Raw genomic sequence first — 18,443 nt, forward strand, 5'->3', positions numbered from 1 at the left:
TATTTAGCTCCTAGATGCTACAATTAACATTTTGATACATTTGCTTTATCACAGATCTATTATTCTATTCAGAAACCCTAGTGGGGTAGTGGGTAAGAGCTATGGCTGCTAACCAAAAGGTCAGCAGTTTGAATCCACCAGATGCTCCTCAGAAATTGTATGGGGCAGTCCTACTCTGTCCCATAGGGTCGCTATGAGTCAGAGTCAACTCGACAGCAACAGGTTTGGTTTTTTTTTTTTTTTTTGGTTATTATTCTATTCATGTATTACTAGCTTTCGTTTTAATAGTATTTTCCCTCAGAAAAAGCAAATAATTAGCAAATTCAGCTAATTATAAAGAAAAACTTAATGAAATCATTTGCAAAAGCAGAATTAGAAGTCTCATAGGAATTTTTTTAAAAACCTGGACAAACTAAGGATAATAAATTGCAGGCAACAATACTTACTTGAGTTTTGAAAGGAAGACTGTTGCTAAAAATTTTAGCTACTTAGTTTGTTCCACCTTTGCCATTTCTGCTTTAAGAAGCACCAGATTAAAAACATTTAGAATTTTATTTAATTATGGCAAATTATTTGGTAATTAATTTTTTATTTGATAATAGCAAATTAGACGAAGTTATTTACTTTTAAGGCAAGAACTTAAAAATTCCCAGAGAGAAAAAAAAATAAGAGCAAGACATTTAAATGTAATCAAATGGCAAACAAACTATGAATTCCTTCTCTTTCTGATCTTTTTTAAAAACATGATTAATAGACCATCAAAAAGTGAATGGAAAAACAAAGTGTAGTATATCCATACAAGAGAATACTACTTATCAACAGAAAGACATGAATGATATATGCAATAATACGGATGAATCTCAAAAACATTATGCTGAAAAAGAAATCAGACACAAAATAACTACATACTGCGTGATTCAGTTTATATGAAATTCTAGAACCTATTTTTTTTTTTTTTGAAACAGAAAGCAGATAGGAAAGCAGATAGGAGTTTCGGGTAGGGAGGAACTGACTGCAAAGGGGCTAGGACGGAAATGTTCCATATCTTAACAGGGTGGTTTGCTAAAACAGATAAAATGGTACACTTAAATTACCTTAATAAAGCTGATCTAAAATAAAAAGAGTAATGGAAAAGGACCTGTAATAATAATAGTGTTCTTGCTACATAAATACAATTTGGGTTGTAGCTCCCTCTACTGTAGCAAAAAAAATTGGCACTCAAACTGGGGGAAAAAAAATGCGTATATAAAATAGTGCAAGTGAAAATCACTGTGTGTGTGTGTAAGCGTACACACAACCCAGTGTCTAATATTTGGATTGCACTGTGATAGGACTGTTAAGAGGGATTTAAAAAATGTGTACACCATGGTTCTGATCCTGAGGTGCCCCTATTTGAGAAGACCAGACTACACACACAGCCCTGGTGGCACTGTGGTTAAGAGCTTGGTTGGCAGTTTGAATTTACCAGCTGCTCCTTGGAATCCCAAAGGGGCAGTTCTGCTCTGTCCTATAGGGTTGGTATGTGTCAGAATCAACTGGATAGCAATGGGTTTGGTTTGGTTTTTCAGACTACATAAACATAGCAGTTATGCAATGCTTTGCATACCTGACCATCTGATGTGCTAGCTTGTCAGCTTAGGTAATTTCTTGATTCTCAATTGGTTTACTGAGCCATGAGCATCAATGGTTTTCAAAGTGTGGTTCCTCAGACCAGCAGCATCAGTAGCTCCTGGGAACTTGCCAGAAATGCAAATTCTCAGGCCCCACTCTAGACTTCCTGATCAGAAAACTCTGGGGATGGAGCGCAGAAATCTGTTTTAAGAAACCTTCCAGGTGACTCTGATGCACGCTCAAGTTTAAGAACCACGGCCCCAGGTTTACCAGCTTTGTGTAACTTCTAATACCAGTTCGTTTGCACATTTTTTGCTTTCCTCTTTCATGTGGCCATCTGAACCTTTGACTCCCTTGTGAAAACGATCCACTGCCCTGTCTCTTCCAGTTTTCACATCTTGCCTTGGTCCTTCTTGCTTTACCAACTCCATGAACCATTATTAGCCACTTCCTGACACTAACTGAATTCTGAGATCAAGGCCTGAGCCCCAACCAGAACATAACAGAGGTCTACTATTTTTTTCACCCTACTCACTCCCACTTTCGAAAGATATTGTTTTCCAGCTGTGTCTCTTTAGAATCAAAAGTTTCAACTCCTTATTCAACAAATATTTATTATTGAAACACCTATGTCTGGCTCCAATAACTAAAACATACAAAAATGACCTCCCTCAGGGGGTTACATTCTAGATGGGGAATGACTAAGGAAATTATATGGTGTTAGAAGATAAGTGATACAAGGGAAAGTAAAGCTGAGAAAGATGATAGTGAGCAGTTTGAAATTTTATACAGGATGATCATGGAATGTCTCAAAAAATACAGTTGGATATGATAAAATGATATAATTAAAAACTACTTAAGAATGATCAGGTAGAGATGTAAAAGCCAACTTTTTTTTCTCACATAACACAAGCTAAAGATCTATATAATAAATGAACACATATTTATTGAGCTCCTTGTATACTGTGTGCTAGGTGCTGGGAGACCAGAGCAGTTAAAAGGAAAAGTCCTTGCTTTTATGAAGCCGTATGCTGTAAAGAGAATTAAAGCACTGGGACTGGTGGTGGTGGGGGTGTGGTTGCGCTGCTATTTATTGGCCTGGATAACCTCTAAATATTTTTTCAGCTCCAGAAATTTCTTTTGATTCTAGACACAAAGACAGCAACTCAACTTTAGGTTGGAAAATATGGTTGCAGCTTATTAATTTTTTTTCTGATTATAAAAGCATAAACAAAAGTATTTTAAAAAGTCAAATAACACAAGCTAAACCGCAGTGCACATTTTGATGTTAAAATATATATTAACGCATTCATCTATGATTTATATATGTATGTGCACTTAACAGCTTACTTAATATTATATTCTGAAAATTTCCCCATGTTATTAAAAATATCTATAAAAATGCAACTGCTACTGGCTACATAATGTCCATTGTATGGATGTGCCATAATTTATAACCATTCATCTATTATTGAACACATAACAAGAACAATTTCTCCCCCAGAGATTCTGATGCCACTGAAAGCAGAGATACACTGAATTAAACTTGGTCTTAATTTTAGGGTATATCTCTTTCCTTTGACAACAAATATTGAAAAGACTGTTTTTAACTCACTTGTGATTTCTCTTAGGTATTTTAATGTCTGATATACATGAACTCAGAAAAACTGGTTAAAATGCATCAATTTATAAGACTTCCAAGTAAAGCAAGAGAATTGAGCTGAGATTCAATGAAAGCCTAATTATACCTAGATGAAGGAATGTACAGACTGAGGTAGAGATATAAAATAATATACTTCTTCAAAGATTTTGTAAAAAGGAATTGGTTTACAATAGTAAATGGTACAAACTGATAGAATTATAGAGAATCCAAATGGGAGATACTCATTTAACAATTAAAGGGCTGCTCCAGGGAAACTGAATCTTGGTGTTCTATCAGCTATTTTCCTTGAATTCTTTTAGTTTAATGGGCTTTTGATCAACTGTTTTTTCACTAAAACCAATACACAGGCAATTTTGGAAGAAAGCAAACCCATTATCAAAGGATTTATTTCTCCTTCTTGCAAAGGGAGAAATGTGGAGAGTGCTATTATTTACCGTTTCTTATAAAGCAATCCAGACTCCAAAGGAATGTCTTTAAGCAATTTCACATGTTAACTGAAAGCTATTCACAGCTTTTCTTTCCTTGCACAAATCCTCCCCCAAACCTAAAAACTGCACTGACTTGTACTTTAAGTGACTTTAAGTACTTAAAATCTCTACCAACTGTCTAGATTTTCTCTCAAAATATTTAGATATAAACATTTCATAAATTTAATCTTCAAAAAGTCTCTCCCAGAGCCTTCGGTCCTGTTCACCCTGGATGGTTGCCCTCTTAACCATTCTCTTTGGCTCGCTCTCTGTCCTCCATGTCTTTGCTTTTGGTTTAGAACCATTTTTTGGTGGAGAACATCTTCCAAAAGCATAATAGAAAGAGTGCATGGGAGTAGATTTCTGAGACCTAAAATAGTTAAAAACTTATAATTCAAGGCTGGAATTAATTTTCTCTCATAATTCTAAAGGAGTTGCTCTGCTGCTTCTGGCGTTCACTGTTGCTCTTGAAAAGTCCAAAGCCATTGTGATTCCTGATCCTTTTTACAAGAATTTTTCTTCTCTTCGGAAGCTGTTGGATCTTTTCTTTACTCCAGGGGTTCTGACATTCCATGGCAAAGGGCTGCGGTGGGCCTGTTTCCATCTGCTGTGCTGGGACCTTATTTCTGTCAATCTTGAACTCACATCCTTCAGTTCTGGGTCATTTCCTTGAATTGCTTTGATGATTCTTTCTCCTACACCTTTCTCTTTGTGGAACTCCTTTTATGCAGATATTGCACTTTCTGGGCTGATATTCTGATTTTATCTTGTCTTCCTTATTTTATAACTGTTCTGCCTTTTTGCTTTCCTTTCTGTATTTTCTCAACTTACATTTCTAACCCTTCTACTGAGTTTTAAAATTTCTCTGCTACTTTAATTTTAATTGCAGTAATTCCAGGACCTCTTTCTCATTATCTGATTGTTCTCCTTTTACAGTATTTTATTTTTATCTTGTGCTTGCACTATCTTTTCTTATATGAGAATGCTAATTTCAGTTTTCTATAATTCCTTGTGTTGCATCTGCTTTTGAGTTCCTTCCCGCACCGCCCTTTCTTGGTTATTTTGGTATTAGAAGTTTGGGAGCTTACCTTAAGTGTATGATGATTCATAGCCATCTAAACTCATATTTTATTTTTAAAATAAACTTAAAAAAGAAAGTATAACAGACATGCACAAACGTACACAAGTCTTACATGACCATAACTGAATAAACACTTCTAAGTCCAGACTATTAGTATGTAAAAGTGAAGCACTAAAATGCTGATTGGAATCCCTATAGGCAGGTTGCTGCTTACTGCTGGGCTTCACCACTGGCGAATGGGTGAGGACATGGCCATTTTGCTGAGGGAATCTTATGCATCAGTATCTATAGATCTCTTCTCTTGGGCTAACCAATTTTCCCGGAAAGGGATCCTCAGATCTTCTGTCTACTTTCAGTTCAGCCTGGTATTAATAAATCCAAAGTCTCTATCATTCAACCTCTTCAGACAGCAAATCTCTATGCTTTGTTCAGGTTAGAGATGTGGCAGGGGTTGATTTGGGGTCTAACTACTCCTTATACAAACTTTCAAAAATTTTTCTAGTTTTCAGTCCTAGCCTGCACCCTTCCAAGGTTCTGAAGTACTCGTCAGCTTGCTGTAAATTAACTTCCCTTGATGCAGATACTTAGCTTTCTCTGCTCTGTCTCGGTCTTCTATAATTCTGCTAACATTCCTGTCTGCTGTTGATTTCTTTCTTATTCTCTTTGCCCTTACCCTTTATACCTTTTTAACCCTGTACAGCCATTTTAATGGCTTTCAAGGGAGAGTGGAGGATAAATGCATGTGTTCATTCTGGCAAGCTAAACTTGAACTCCCTCTCATTTGTTAATGGAGGCATGTTCAAAGGGTCAGACCTACATCTTCTCTTTCATACTTCAAAATCATTCTGAATTTATCTTTTGAGCTATAGATCTGTATTTGCAAATGTCTCTTGGAAACATGTCCCAAAAGTAACTCAATATTTTTTTCTGAAAACCTATTTCTTTTTTCAACTAGCTTAATTTTTACTCATTGGTATCATAATCATTACAGTTCACTACACTGAAAATATCATCTCTGATTCTTACATCTTACTGAATCTCCCCATATCTAACAGGGTATCAAGGCTTGTCAATTCTACTTCTGAGATCTCTGTTATCTTATTCTTAATATTCCATTGTTTACTGTCTTAGTGTTCTAGAGCTGCTATAACAAAATACCACAAAGTGGGTGGCCTTAAAGAATAGAAACTTATTTTTTCATAGTTCTGGGGGCCAGAAATCCAAACCAGGGTATTGGCTATGTTGGTTCCTTCTGAGGGCTGTGAAAGAGGAACTGTTCCATGCCTCTCTCCTAGCTTCTGGAGGCTCCTGGCACTCCTTGGTGCTCCTTGGCTTGCACATGCATCTTCACATTGTATCTTCCCCCTGTGTCTATTTCTGTCTCCCTGTCTGTCCTCCTCTTTTATAAGACACCACTCAGATGGGATTAGGACCTGCCCTCTTCCAGTGTGACCTCATGTTAAGTGAAAGCATCTACAAAGACCCTATTTTTAAACAAAGTCATAGTTACAGGTTCTGGAGGTTAAGACTTCAACATATCTTTTTTGGGCAACACTTAAAAAAAAAAAAATTTTTTTTTTTTTTTATTCAATCCATAACATCCACTACCCTGAATACCAATTCATCCTATTATGTTCATCTGCCACATTAAAATCTTACCTTGCCTTGAAGTCTGGCTAAATGACACAGCTTCCATAAAATCTCCTTTTAGGCAAACTTTTCCTTCTCTAAAAGACTTTTACATTTTGTTTATATTTCTCTTATGGCACTTAGTAATTTAAAATTTCTTGCAGATGTTGCATATGTTTTATTTCCTCTACGACAGTTTAAGGGTTTTGAGGAAAGAGGCTTTGAAGGAATCTCTCTCTGATCTTCCTCATTACAGTCTGTTAATTTTTGTCAGTACATATGTTAAATGAATAAACAAATTAGGGACTACAGAAGGAAACAAAAGAAGCATGACAGAGTCCCTTGTCTTCTGGAAAAAATGTATACCTATATCTATAGCTACAGTACGTTGTTGTATGCTGTTGAGTTGATTCCAACTCATAGCAAACCCACGACAGAGTAGAACTACAGTAGGAAAAAAAAAAACAACATTGCCCTCAAGTCGATTTTGACTCATAGCAACCCTATAGGACAGAGTAGAACTGCCCCACTGAGTTTCCAAGGAGCACCTGGTGGATTCGAACAGCCAACCTTTTGATTGGCAGCCATAGCTCTTAACCACTATGCCACAGAGCACCCGTGAAAATAAGTAGAAAGTAAAATGGCCCTTCATGTAGGTCAGGAACACAGGTGTTTTCATTTAACATTACCATTGCCATGCCAATCAGCTGCTATAAACTAAAACACATGGGTTGCCACCCTTCAATGAATTCAGGATAAATTTCAGCCACTTGATAGGATATACAATCTTAAATGAGCCTTTATTCAGCTTTTAACAAAAGCCAAGTTGAATTAATTGATATTTGAGAAAATCTAAGGAGTAAAACCAACCTTCATTTCTCTAGGACTTTAAAGCTCTACCTTTATAATAAATAAGAAAACAATAAATCTACATTAGATTGTCACAGAAATATCTTGATTCAATTGCATTTTATTTTTATGCTGTCAGGTTTTATAAAGAGTAAGTCTTATTAAGAGTGTTTTTGCATCAGTGTTAGAAGGTATTTACCATTATGTACTTAATGTGGAACCATATGAAACTGCTAATATTCAACTGCTTTCAACTGTAAAAAACGGTGGTTTCATATGGTTTACCTAATAGTTTCATGTTTCTTTTATAGTGAACCATACAATATAATTTAGCAGAAGGTCCCTAGGTGGCGCAAACAGTTTGTGCTTGACTGCTATCCTAAAAGTTGGCAGTTCTAACACATCCAGCAGTACTGCGAAATATAGGCCTGGCGATCTGCTTCCATTAAGATTACAGCCAAAAAAATCCCTTTGGAGCAGTTCTACTCTGTAACACGTGGGGTCGCCACAAGTCAGAATCAGCTCAATGGCAACTAACAACAACAGCAACGTAATTTAACAGTAAGAAAAATTTTATCTCATATGAAGGTAATAATGGCTCCCCCCACTGCCAAAAGGTGACAGTGACGTTGTGCTGGATGCTTTCTTTTCGCTTCAGCTGCCAAGAAACTCAGTGCTGAATGTCATGCTCAACTATGATACTTCATTTAGCCTAGGTTTTGCTATAATTATCTGTATGTTTCTTCTGGTTTGACCTTTTTTACTTTTATTCATTCAAATGTAATGGGTTTTTCTGAAAATGAGTACTGTATCAATAATAAATAAATAACTGGTTGCCTAGAGCACTGTGATGAAGGCTCTGCCTGAATTTGGCAGAGAAAAGTACCAAGATCAATCCATAATATCCCCATATGGATACCGGAAGGGGAAGAGGTCACACACTACATATTTCCAGACCCATGTCATATCTGGCTCAGTGGTTAACAGCTTGGCTGCTAACCAAAAGGCTGGCAGTTCGAATCTACCAGCCGCTCCTTGGAAGCCCTATGGGGCAGTTCTACTCTGTCGTATAGGGTCACTGTGAGTCAGAGTAGACTTGATGCCAAGGGGTTTGGTTGGGTTTTATGGTTTATGACATGTTTAAGGTGCTCAAGGTCTTACTGATGAGGTAGTTGAAAATTAATTATGAAGGCCACTCTATAAATGATGTGATCTGAACTGAATTTAGAAATTAGAGACAAGCATTGTATTAACGGGGTAAGGGCACTCTTGCCGGAGGCAGTGAAATACAAAAGACAATGAAAAAAAAAACCTTACATATATGTGAATATTTGTATGTACATTAGCTTAGTTTAAGGACAGAATCAGTAAGTAAAAGAAATAAGTGAAGCTAGAGAGATGACGGAAACCCTGGTGGCGTAGTGGTTAAGTGCTACGGCTGCCAACCAAAGGGTCGGCAGTTGGAATCCACCAGGCGCTCCTTGGAAACTCTATGGGGCAGTTCTACCCTATCCTATAGGGTCATTATGAGTTGGAATCGACTCAACGGCGCTGGGTTTTGTTTTTTAGAGAGCTGAATAAACCATTCTAGCTTTTGGGCAGGAAAGTGCAATCATAAATACGGTATATGAATGTTGAAAATGAACCTTTGGAATCAAGTAACTTTTTTAAGACTAGAAGAGACCTAAAAATTAATTTTACCTCTATCATAGTAATAACTGGTTCAGACAAGAAGCAACAATGAATGCTAATAAGACTGGGTAAAAGATTGTTGGGCAAAAGGGTGTTGACATGGTCTCAAAGTTAATACTCTACATTTAAAAAAAAAAAAAATGACTCTACATATCACTTACTAATTACCAAAAAAGGTATTTTTACATGGCCTTATAATCAAATAAAGAAAACAAAAATCCTCACCACTGGATCAATAAGTAACATCACGATAAACAAACAAACAAAAAAAATACTGAAGTTGTCAAGGGTTTCATTTTATTTGGATCCATCATCAATGCCCATGGAAGCAGCTGTCAAGAAATTAAACAACACACTACAGTGGGCAAATCTGCTGCAGAGGACCTCTCTAAAGTGTTAAAAAGCAAAGATGTCACCTTGAAGACTAAGGTGGGCCTGACCCAAGCCATGGTAATTTCAATAGCCTCACAGGCATGTGAAAAGTGGACAATGATTAAGTAAGACCAAAGAAGAACTGACGCCTTTGAATTACGGTGTTGGTGAAGAATATTGAATATACCATGGACTGCCAGAAGAACAAACAAATCTGTCTTGGAAGAAGTACAGCCAGAATGCTCCTTAAAAACAAAGATGGAGAGACATTGTCTCACACACTTTAGGAATGTTATCAGGAGGGACCAGTCTCTGGAGACAGATATCATGCTTGGTAAAGTAAAGGATCAGCAAAAAAGAGGAAGGCCCTCAGTGAGGTGGACTGACACAGTGGCTACACAACAATATGCTCAAACATAGGAACAATTGTGAGGATGGTGCAGAAACAAGCAGTGTTTCATTCTATTGTACGTGGGGTTGCTATGAGTTGGAACCAACTCAATGGCACCTAACAACAACAACAATATAATAAAATTTAATTTTATGGTCAAACTTAAAGATCACCAATAATGGCCTAAACTATTATCATGTGATTCCTTACCTCATGTCTGTGTAGTAAAGAATTTGGCCTTGCCCAAAGAGAGATCTGGCTTTGCCCTTGGCTTCTGGGAGGTAATCTATGTCACATATGATAGGAGTGTCCTTCTTTAGGGCAGGGGTCAGCCACACTGGATCACAGGGTAGGGGTGGCTACTCTTAGGGTGGAAGTTAGCCATGCAGAAAGACCAATCATGTGATTGAGAGTGGGAGCTTTGGGTCTCATGGTACCAGTTGAACTGGAGACTGAGTTCAACCATGTGAATAATTGGTCAGTCATGCCTACCTAATGAAGCCCCAATAGAAACTCTGAACACAGAAGCTCTAATAAGCTTCCTGGGTTGGCAATACTCTGCGTGTATTGTCACATACGGATTACATCAGGTAATGCGTCCTGAGGAAAATAGAAACGTCATGTTTGGAACCCTCCGAGACTCTGTTCTAAGCATTTCTTCCCTTGGCTGATTTTGATCTATATCCTTTCCCTGTAATAAATTTTAATTTTGAGTATGACAGCTTTCAGTGAGTCCTTCTAGAGAATTATTGAACCTGAGGGTGGTTTTGGGAACTCTCTGAACTTAGTTAGTGTTAGAAGTTCAGTTATATACTTGAGGACTATGCCCTTAACCTTCGGTTTGGCTAACCTCAGTAGATGCAATGAGAAGGACACATCACCTATGTAAAATTCATGCCAAAAATGTTTTAGCTAAATCTGATCATGAGGAAACAATCAGAAAAATTTAACTGAAGGACACTCTTTGAAGCAACTGGTCTTAATTCTTTAAAAATATCAATGTCATAAAAGAAAAACTAGGGGCACTTTGGTCTAGATTAAATGAGACACGACAAGCAAATGCAACAAATGATTCTTTAGTGGACCTTGGATTGGGGTAAGAGACAGCTATAAAGTGTAATACTAGAAGAAATCAGAAAATCTTAAAATGGTCTGCATTTTAGGTAATAGTGCAGTTGTATCAATGTTAAGTTTCCCAAGTATGATAACTGTACTGTGATTATGTAGGAGAATGCCCTTTTCTTGAAAGCAATATGCTGAAGTATTATGAGGCTAGCTTTCAAACTGTTCAGCAGAAAAATGAATTGAAATAAAATAGTAAAATTATGTGTACGTGTGTGTGTGGACAAAGAGATAAAGGAAATGTGGCAAAAAGTAACAACTGGTAAATACAGGTGAAAATACACAAATATTTCTTGTACTATTCTTACATATTTTCTTATGTTTTGAAATTAAAAATGAAGAGATCTTGCATAATCTGGGTCAAATCTCACAGTTTACAGATACATAAACTGAAACAAAAAAAGTTTTATTTTGACATGTTCATCAACTAGGTTGTATGTAGCAAGTATATAACTTACAGTTCAGCACTTTTTCAACTCTTTTATACAGTCTCTGAAAACTAATCACATAGGATAAATAAGAACAAGGAATGCCTTACCCCACTGCCGTCAAGTCGATTCCAACTCATAGCAATATTACAGAAGGGATGACAAAAGGTAGGGAACTGACTGTCAGGCAAATGTTCCAAGCCATTAAAGGTCTAGATTAAGGTCGAATGTAGATACGGAAAGGAAAGGGCAAATAAAGAAACAATGTAACAGAAGACAGCCATGTGTTAGGAGGAGGAAACGGAAATGGCTCTATAAAACACAAGCTGGAAAGTACCAGAGGTAATAAAAAAAATCAGAAAAAGGTGGCCATTTAGGATAAGAAACTTAATTTGAGACGTGTATTTCAATTGTAATACGCCAGAATGTAAGCTAGAAGTGTACTAGAATGTAAACTGTAAGAGGCAGGAATTTTTGTCTGTTTCAATAAATATTCGCTGAACAAATAAAAAGTTTATAAGATACTTAGGTCAGATACACAGGAAACATAAAAATTGAATTAGCAGAAGGTATCAAATGGTCTATCAAGAGATATGTACTTTTTAGATGTTTAGGGACGTGGACATATTTAAAGTCTCTATCTTCTTCCAGGCTAGTTTACTGGAAAGCTCTGCCTGGGGTTTTGAGTATAAGCCCAAACGATAAAGTTATCCTTTTTCTTTCCCACTGTTCCCTTTATGCTTCTCTTTATGGGAAATCTCACTGGGAAGACAGGCGGCTCTGGTCAGACGCCATCTAGTGCCATTAAAACCTCACTATTATTCTGAAGAGATTTCAGGGTGGCCCAAGGTTTGGTTCCAGGATCTGCATCATCAGCACCACCTAGGAGCTTGTCAGAAATGCAAGTTCTCAGGCTCCACCCGAGACATACTAAGTCAGAAAACTGGGGGATACAGCCTAGTAGTTCGTGTTTTAAGCAAACTTCCTGGTGATTGATGCCTACTGAAGAGCTAAGGACAAAATAATTTAAAGGTACTAAACTTTTATTCCATAAAATAAGTCACATTCTAAGTCATTCCTCTTGAGGTGCAGCTGAAAATTTAAGACTCAAATATATGAAAAGATATTTATAATAAAATTCAGTGTAATGTATCAAATAATAACAATTTATCATGTAGTACTCACACAGAAAAAACTAGTCTGCAATAAAAAATAAATAAGGCATATACTCACTTCAATGTTTCAGCAAGAAAGAAGCTCTGCTGGACATCGTCATGTGTAGGAGTAGAGGAGTATACATCCTTGACCCCAGAAAATCCACCGCTCACTCGGCAATACTTTTCAATAGCCTGTGAAAGAGATCAGACAAAAGAACCAATTCCACAGAATTTCAAGATTTGAAGAATAAGTTAAGGAACCACAGTTAAAAGTTCATAGAGATCTGTATGAGAATTTGATATTTTAAGAATAAGATTTATTATCAAATAGAAAAATTCTTACACTGGAAAAGTTAACTGAGGTATTCTGCTTCCTGTGGAATCTCTCTCTCCCCAAAACTCTCATTTTTTTTTTAAGACATTTCCTATTTCCTTAACTCAGAAATCAAATGTAGGCTATACTCAAGGAATTATAGAGAACTTTTCCTGACACAATAAAGCCTCAGATTCTAACAAATCAAGATAAAGGTCAGTTTGAACTGAAAATTAAAAACTCAATTTCATAAATTCCAAGGACGAGCAATAATTCAAACATGCTAAAAATGTATTAGAACTTGCCATAGTAATGACAATAAAAGAAAACATTTACTGTAAACAGGCTGTATGCCAGACACTGTGTTATCATAATCCTACGAATGAAGCATTATAAAAAAAAGAGCCTACTCACACACCTACTATAATGGTTAAGTGCTACGGCTGCTACCCAAAAGGTCAGCAGTTCAAATCCACCAGGCGCTCCTTGGAAACTCTATGGGGCAGTTCTACTCTGTCCTGTAGGGTCGCTATGAGTCGGAATCGACTCGACAGCAGTGGGTATTAAGAGCTAACAATTATGAAGTGCTTACTATGTGCTGAAGGCTATTTCTAGGAGCTTTAAATACATCAAGTCATTTAAATTTCACAACAACCTTATGAGATAAGTACTCTTAGTAACCCCACTTTACATGTCAGAAAACTGAGACACAGGGTAATTTGCTTCACATTATTAACTACTATGCTGTACTGCTATACTGGGAGTGAAAATTCTTAATTTATATCTCTCTTTGCATCTTTGAACAAGCCTAAATAAAATACACTCAATTAAATGGAATCTAGTCACAATGCTGCTGGTCAAAGCAACCAATATACTGCCCATAAGCAAGTATACCACACTCCAGAATTAAGCCAGTCATGAAAAGTTGAAAGCACATGTACTCTTTTCTTTCTCTACTCAACCCTGAGATATCATCCAATGAAGATATAGTTACTTATCATTACTAGTCCAGGCTGTTGTTCCTGGTCTTGGTACTCTTATTACTCTTCAGGTTCTCCTTCTTCTTAATGAAAAGCTCATTAGTGCTGAAAAGGTTTATCTAATCAAGCTGTTCATTTTATAGCTCTATTTTGATTACAGCTAGGTTTTAAAGCCTTCTTACCAAAGAGTTTTGTGCTTTTCTCTACCTAAATACAGGTAGTCCCTGACTTACAATGGAGTTCTGTTCCAATGACTACTCTGTCGTAAGTTGGTTCTGACGTAAGAATACCTCATTTTTTTTTAAGTTTCATTATTATTGCCTTTTATTATTAGTATCTTTATAAATCTGATCTTGATTTGTCTTTAAGGGTTGGAAAAATTACATCTGAGAATGATAACATCAGCAAATTATGAGCTGCAATACTGTATATAGTACATATTACTAATAATAAAGTATAAAAAAAATGTACAAAAAAAGAAAAGAAGGTTGTTAGGTGTAGCTCATCCTAACTTAAATAAGTCGTAAGGCGGGAACTACCTGTATTTTAAATCTATTTTAAATACAAGAGTTTTTAAACACTATGTTCTTCACAATGATCATGTGTCTTCAGAACAGTATAAGGGTACTGAGAAATCACAGAGAGGCATAACTAAAAATAACGAACAGGTAGATAATTCAGAGTCATTTCTTGAAGGCAAATCTTCATACTTAATATACTCAGGTTTGAAAGTTCGAGGATGCAAATAGAACAGGTAATGCTTTTTCAGAAGAAATGACATACCGCTATATTCTATCTCAGCTTGTCTTCTATTTTCTTCACACCACCCAACACCAGAGGAGTAGTGATGGGCAAATTCTGTTTAAGATTTGAAGCCTCTTCTTTTTGTCTCCTCCCCCCTCTTCTCATGGCATACTTTTGAAACTTGAATTTAGACCATAATTATTTCAGTTCTTGTTCTTGAGAAATCATACTTTGAGTTTTTGTATTTCCATACAGGTTAAAAAAGCAAAATTCTAACTCCTGTCATTCAAATTTGTGCAGATGTGAGCTAAAGTTTGAGCTTGTCAAATCTCTTCATAATAAGGTAAGAGCGAGGCCATATTTTATGAAAGTGCACAGGAAAACAGGGCCTTAGGACAATAACACATGACTGTACTGTTTCTCCATGAGAGGATGTGCTTCTGTTACCCCTCTCCCCATCCCTTGCCTCACATGATTCAGATGTATTGTCCTCATTCCTCTAAATAAGAATCATTAAATATCAGAGGACATTCAGGGAAAACAGATTCACTGCAGGATTATTTTACCTAATTCCCTTACATAAAATATGGCCTGATTTATATAAGCATTAGGGAGTCACTGCTGCTGAAAGAACTGTATTTGTGCATGTGTCCTATTCCTGAACCTCTGTCACTACAGTCTGGCTATATTCTCAACTCTGGCAGGTCCCCCTGCATAGAAAGTTTACTAGTAGCTGTTTGCCCAATTTTGGACCAAGGGGTCAAGGAAAAGCAGCATCAATAAATGCTATATTTGTTCCTGGTCTGTTAACCACCTTGCACCCGTTAACATTCTCTTACTGTTAAACTTCATGAGGAATACCTAGGTCTGAGTGACAAATGTCACATAAGCGTCTCCACCTTAGTTCAAGTTTTTATCACATTATTCCTAGATTATTGCAGTGGTCTCCAAAAAGCACCAATTTGCAGACTTCAATCAGATCCTTTTGTTTTGTTTTGTTACTTCCCTACTGAAAAGTCTTCAGTAGTTTTTTCTCCATTGGAAAACCTTTAGTAGTTCTATAAGTGATTCTCAAAGTTAGGGGGCTTTGGTGGTTAAGGCATGATGAGGAAAAAGAAGAAAATGATCTAAAAGGCTTTTAAAATGGTTAAAGGACTTCCTATTCCCACTCCCCATATGAAATAACGTATGTAGTAACGGACAGAAATCCGGAGAGAAGAGTGTGTGTTTGTCTTATTCCTGAACCACGAAGTATACATTCTTTAATCTGGCATGTAAGGCTGTCTACATAATGACTCCAACCTTTTCTCCCTCTGTTTGCTACTCTGAAACCTTCTCTTTACATGAATTGGTATACATACTGCCCTGAACCTTACACATTCTTGTCTGAGCAATTTACTAGCCCTGCTAGCCTCACCTGAGATATCCTCAGTCAGTCTATCTAGACTGCAAGCTTAACTAAATAATTCAAATATGAATATTCATTAAAATTAATAATACTTACCATAATTAATAAATCTTAGAGATTAAAACACCCCAGCCCTAAGAATAAGCTATAAAAAAAACCCGTTGCCGTCGGGTCAATTCCGACTCATACCCTATACTTTGATGAAAAGACTAATGGTTTTTTCCTCCCCAAATACTATAGCCATGAGGTTCCCTGGCAGGCTAGTATTTTAAGAATGAAGCACTTCTTTACTTACTAACTATTAAAATTTCTTCCTTTCAAATTTATGTATATTTTGGCTTTTAATATAGAAAAATTCAATAATTCACTGATTCTTTTTATAATGATCCATTAAAGAATTACTCAGAACATAAGCTGAAATAAATAGGGGGTAATCTTAAACCTAGCTTTGTGAACTTGGGCAGTTTTATAATGATTTTTCCCTCCAGAGGTTAAGCATGCAAAGGACCAAACCAAAAAACGCCTGTGGCTGTAGAGTTGATTCCAACTCATAGAGACCCTATGACAGAGTAGAACTGCTCCAAAGGATTTCCGAGGAGCGGCTGGTGGATTCAAATTGCTGGCCTTTTGGTTAGCAGCCAAGTTCTTAATCACTGCACCACCATGGCTCCATTCAAAGGACAGTATAGAAAATTAAACTGCTTATTTTATAATCATAGTGGAAAATTGCCTTTTAAATGACTCCTTACAGTTATTCAATAAAACAGTGAGTGATTATTATTAGGGAAGTGCTTCTAATAGAAAACAAAACAGGATTACAAGGTTTACTTCTACTGCTCAAGTAACTTAAATTGACTAACACAGTTTCATCATCAGATAAATGAAAACAGTCCTGTAGTTACTGAACACGAGGTAAAGGAGAGAGGAATACACGGGACTATAGGTGGGCCTGATTTGAACATTTTTGCACGTAGAATGAAATATTGGCTTATTTACCAGTGCTGCCTCCCAGCCCCACTGTCTGTATCTTGGATCATGAGTAAATCGCCATAGGTACCAGTAGGTTTCAATGACTTCTGGACGGAGGATGTAATACTTCTCAGCCTGCCGGACTGCCACAGCCTCTACTGCACCATCAAACTTGAACGATTCAGGACCCAGCTTTAATGCTGTAACATCACAAAAGAAACAAATGAGCAAAATAAAATCATTTTTGTCATTTGACAGAGATTTTTTCTCACCTGAAAAAACTGGATATGAAATTGTTATTTTTGTTGTTATTGTGTTTTATTTTTATTGTTCATGTTTTGCCAAATGTGTTACTTTAAAAGATCCACATTTAGTTCTCTTATAATAGACTTATAAATACTTCCTATTATTCTGACATGCTATATTTCTCATGAATAATATACATCAGCATACTGCTAAATCTAACTATGTTGACAGTAACCCTATGGAAACAAATGCAAAGCTACACAAAAGCATATTACATATTCTATTTTGGACCAAAATACAATGATACAGATTGTATTGTGTAGAATTTTTTTCTTAAGTCGAGATAAATGTAAAGTCCTTTTGATACAATACACACACATACAGAAAACATTTCGGAGCTCACATCTTGGATTAAACTTAGTTACAGATGATATAATTTTCCCTCAAAGCATAATAAGTAAGAAACAATACATTTTAAAACTTAAAACAGTTTTAAAAATAAAATCTATTATCCTATAGCCTCTATGAAAACAGCAAGAGAGAGGTTCAAATTGCCCATCACCAAGAATTTCATCAGTAACTTGCCCATTTATCAGTTTGAATAAAACGTGACCATGACACATATACTTGGTAGCATTATACACTATTTCTTGAATGATGTGATTTATATTCAGGCTGGAATATACAGCAGTATGTGAAAAGTTTTTAAGGACTCTAATAATAATTATACCTGCACCTAAATCTGGGCAATACAAAATCATCTCCCATTGGTATGTTGGAGTCACATGCAATTACCATTCTCTCTCAGCGATCAGCATTCTTTCTTGTTACTAGGTTGCATTGGTGGCAAAGGTTAAAATAGTTTCAAAGTCTCTCCCCTCTTTTGAGAAATGCTGGGCATTTTTTATATTTTTTCAGAAAAGAAAAGGTGGCACAAGAACTATAATCATGCCACACATGGTTGCTGGCATGACATACATTGGTGTGACCAGATTTCAGCATTACAAGAATGACACTGTAAGCTCCAAATAAATGCACACACATAGATACACACACACACCCTTCCCCCCCCCACAAAACCAAACCTGTTGCCATCGAGTCTATTCTGACTCATAGGAACCCTATAGCACAGACTAGAATTGACCTATAGGGTTTCCAAGGCTGTAAATTTTTAAGCAGACTGCCACATCTTTCTCCCATGGAGCAGCTGGTTAGTTTGAACCGCTGACCTTTTGGTTAGCAGCGGAACATTTTAACCACTTATCACAAACACTAGAGGTAAAGATAAAGCCTTTCTTACCCTCTTCTCCAGTCAAAGACC

General features: G+C 36.5%; 1 protein-coding gene across 1 annotated transcript in view; it reads right to left on the minus strand.

Annotated features, from left to right (window-relative positions):
• The window catches only part of MAN1A2 (mannosidase alpha class 1A member 2), a 234,726-nt gene that overhangs the window by 21,530 nt on the left and 194,753 nt on the right, over positions 1-18,443 (minus strand). Inside the window, exons 11-12 of the mRNA XM_049879976.1 lie at positions 16,904-17,076; positions 12,539-12,654 (exon numbers count right to left, since the gene is read on the minus strand). Of these exons, the coding sequence (XP_049735933.1) occupies positions 12,539-12,654; positions 16,904-17,076 (289 nt within the window). The remainder of the gene's footprint in view (positions 1-12,538; positions 12,655-16,903; positions 17,077-18,443) is intronic.

This window comes from Elephas maximus, chromosome 3, assembly GCF_024166365.1.
Source record: "Elephas maximus indicus isolate mEleMax1 chromosome 3, mEleMax1 primary haplotype, whole genome shotgun sequence".
Classification (NCBI taxonomy): domain Eukaryota; kingdom Metazoa; phylum Chordata; class Mammalia; order Proboscidea; family Elephantidae; genus Elephas; species Elephas maximus.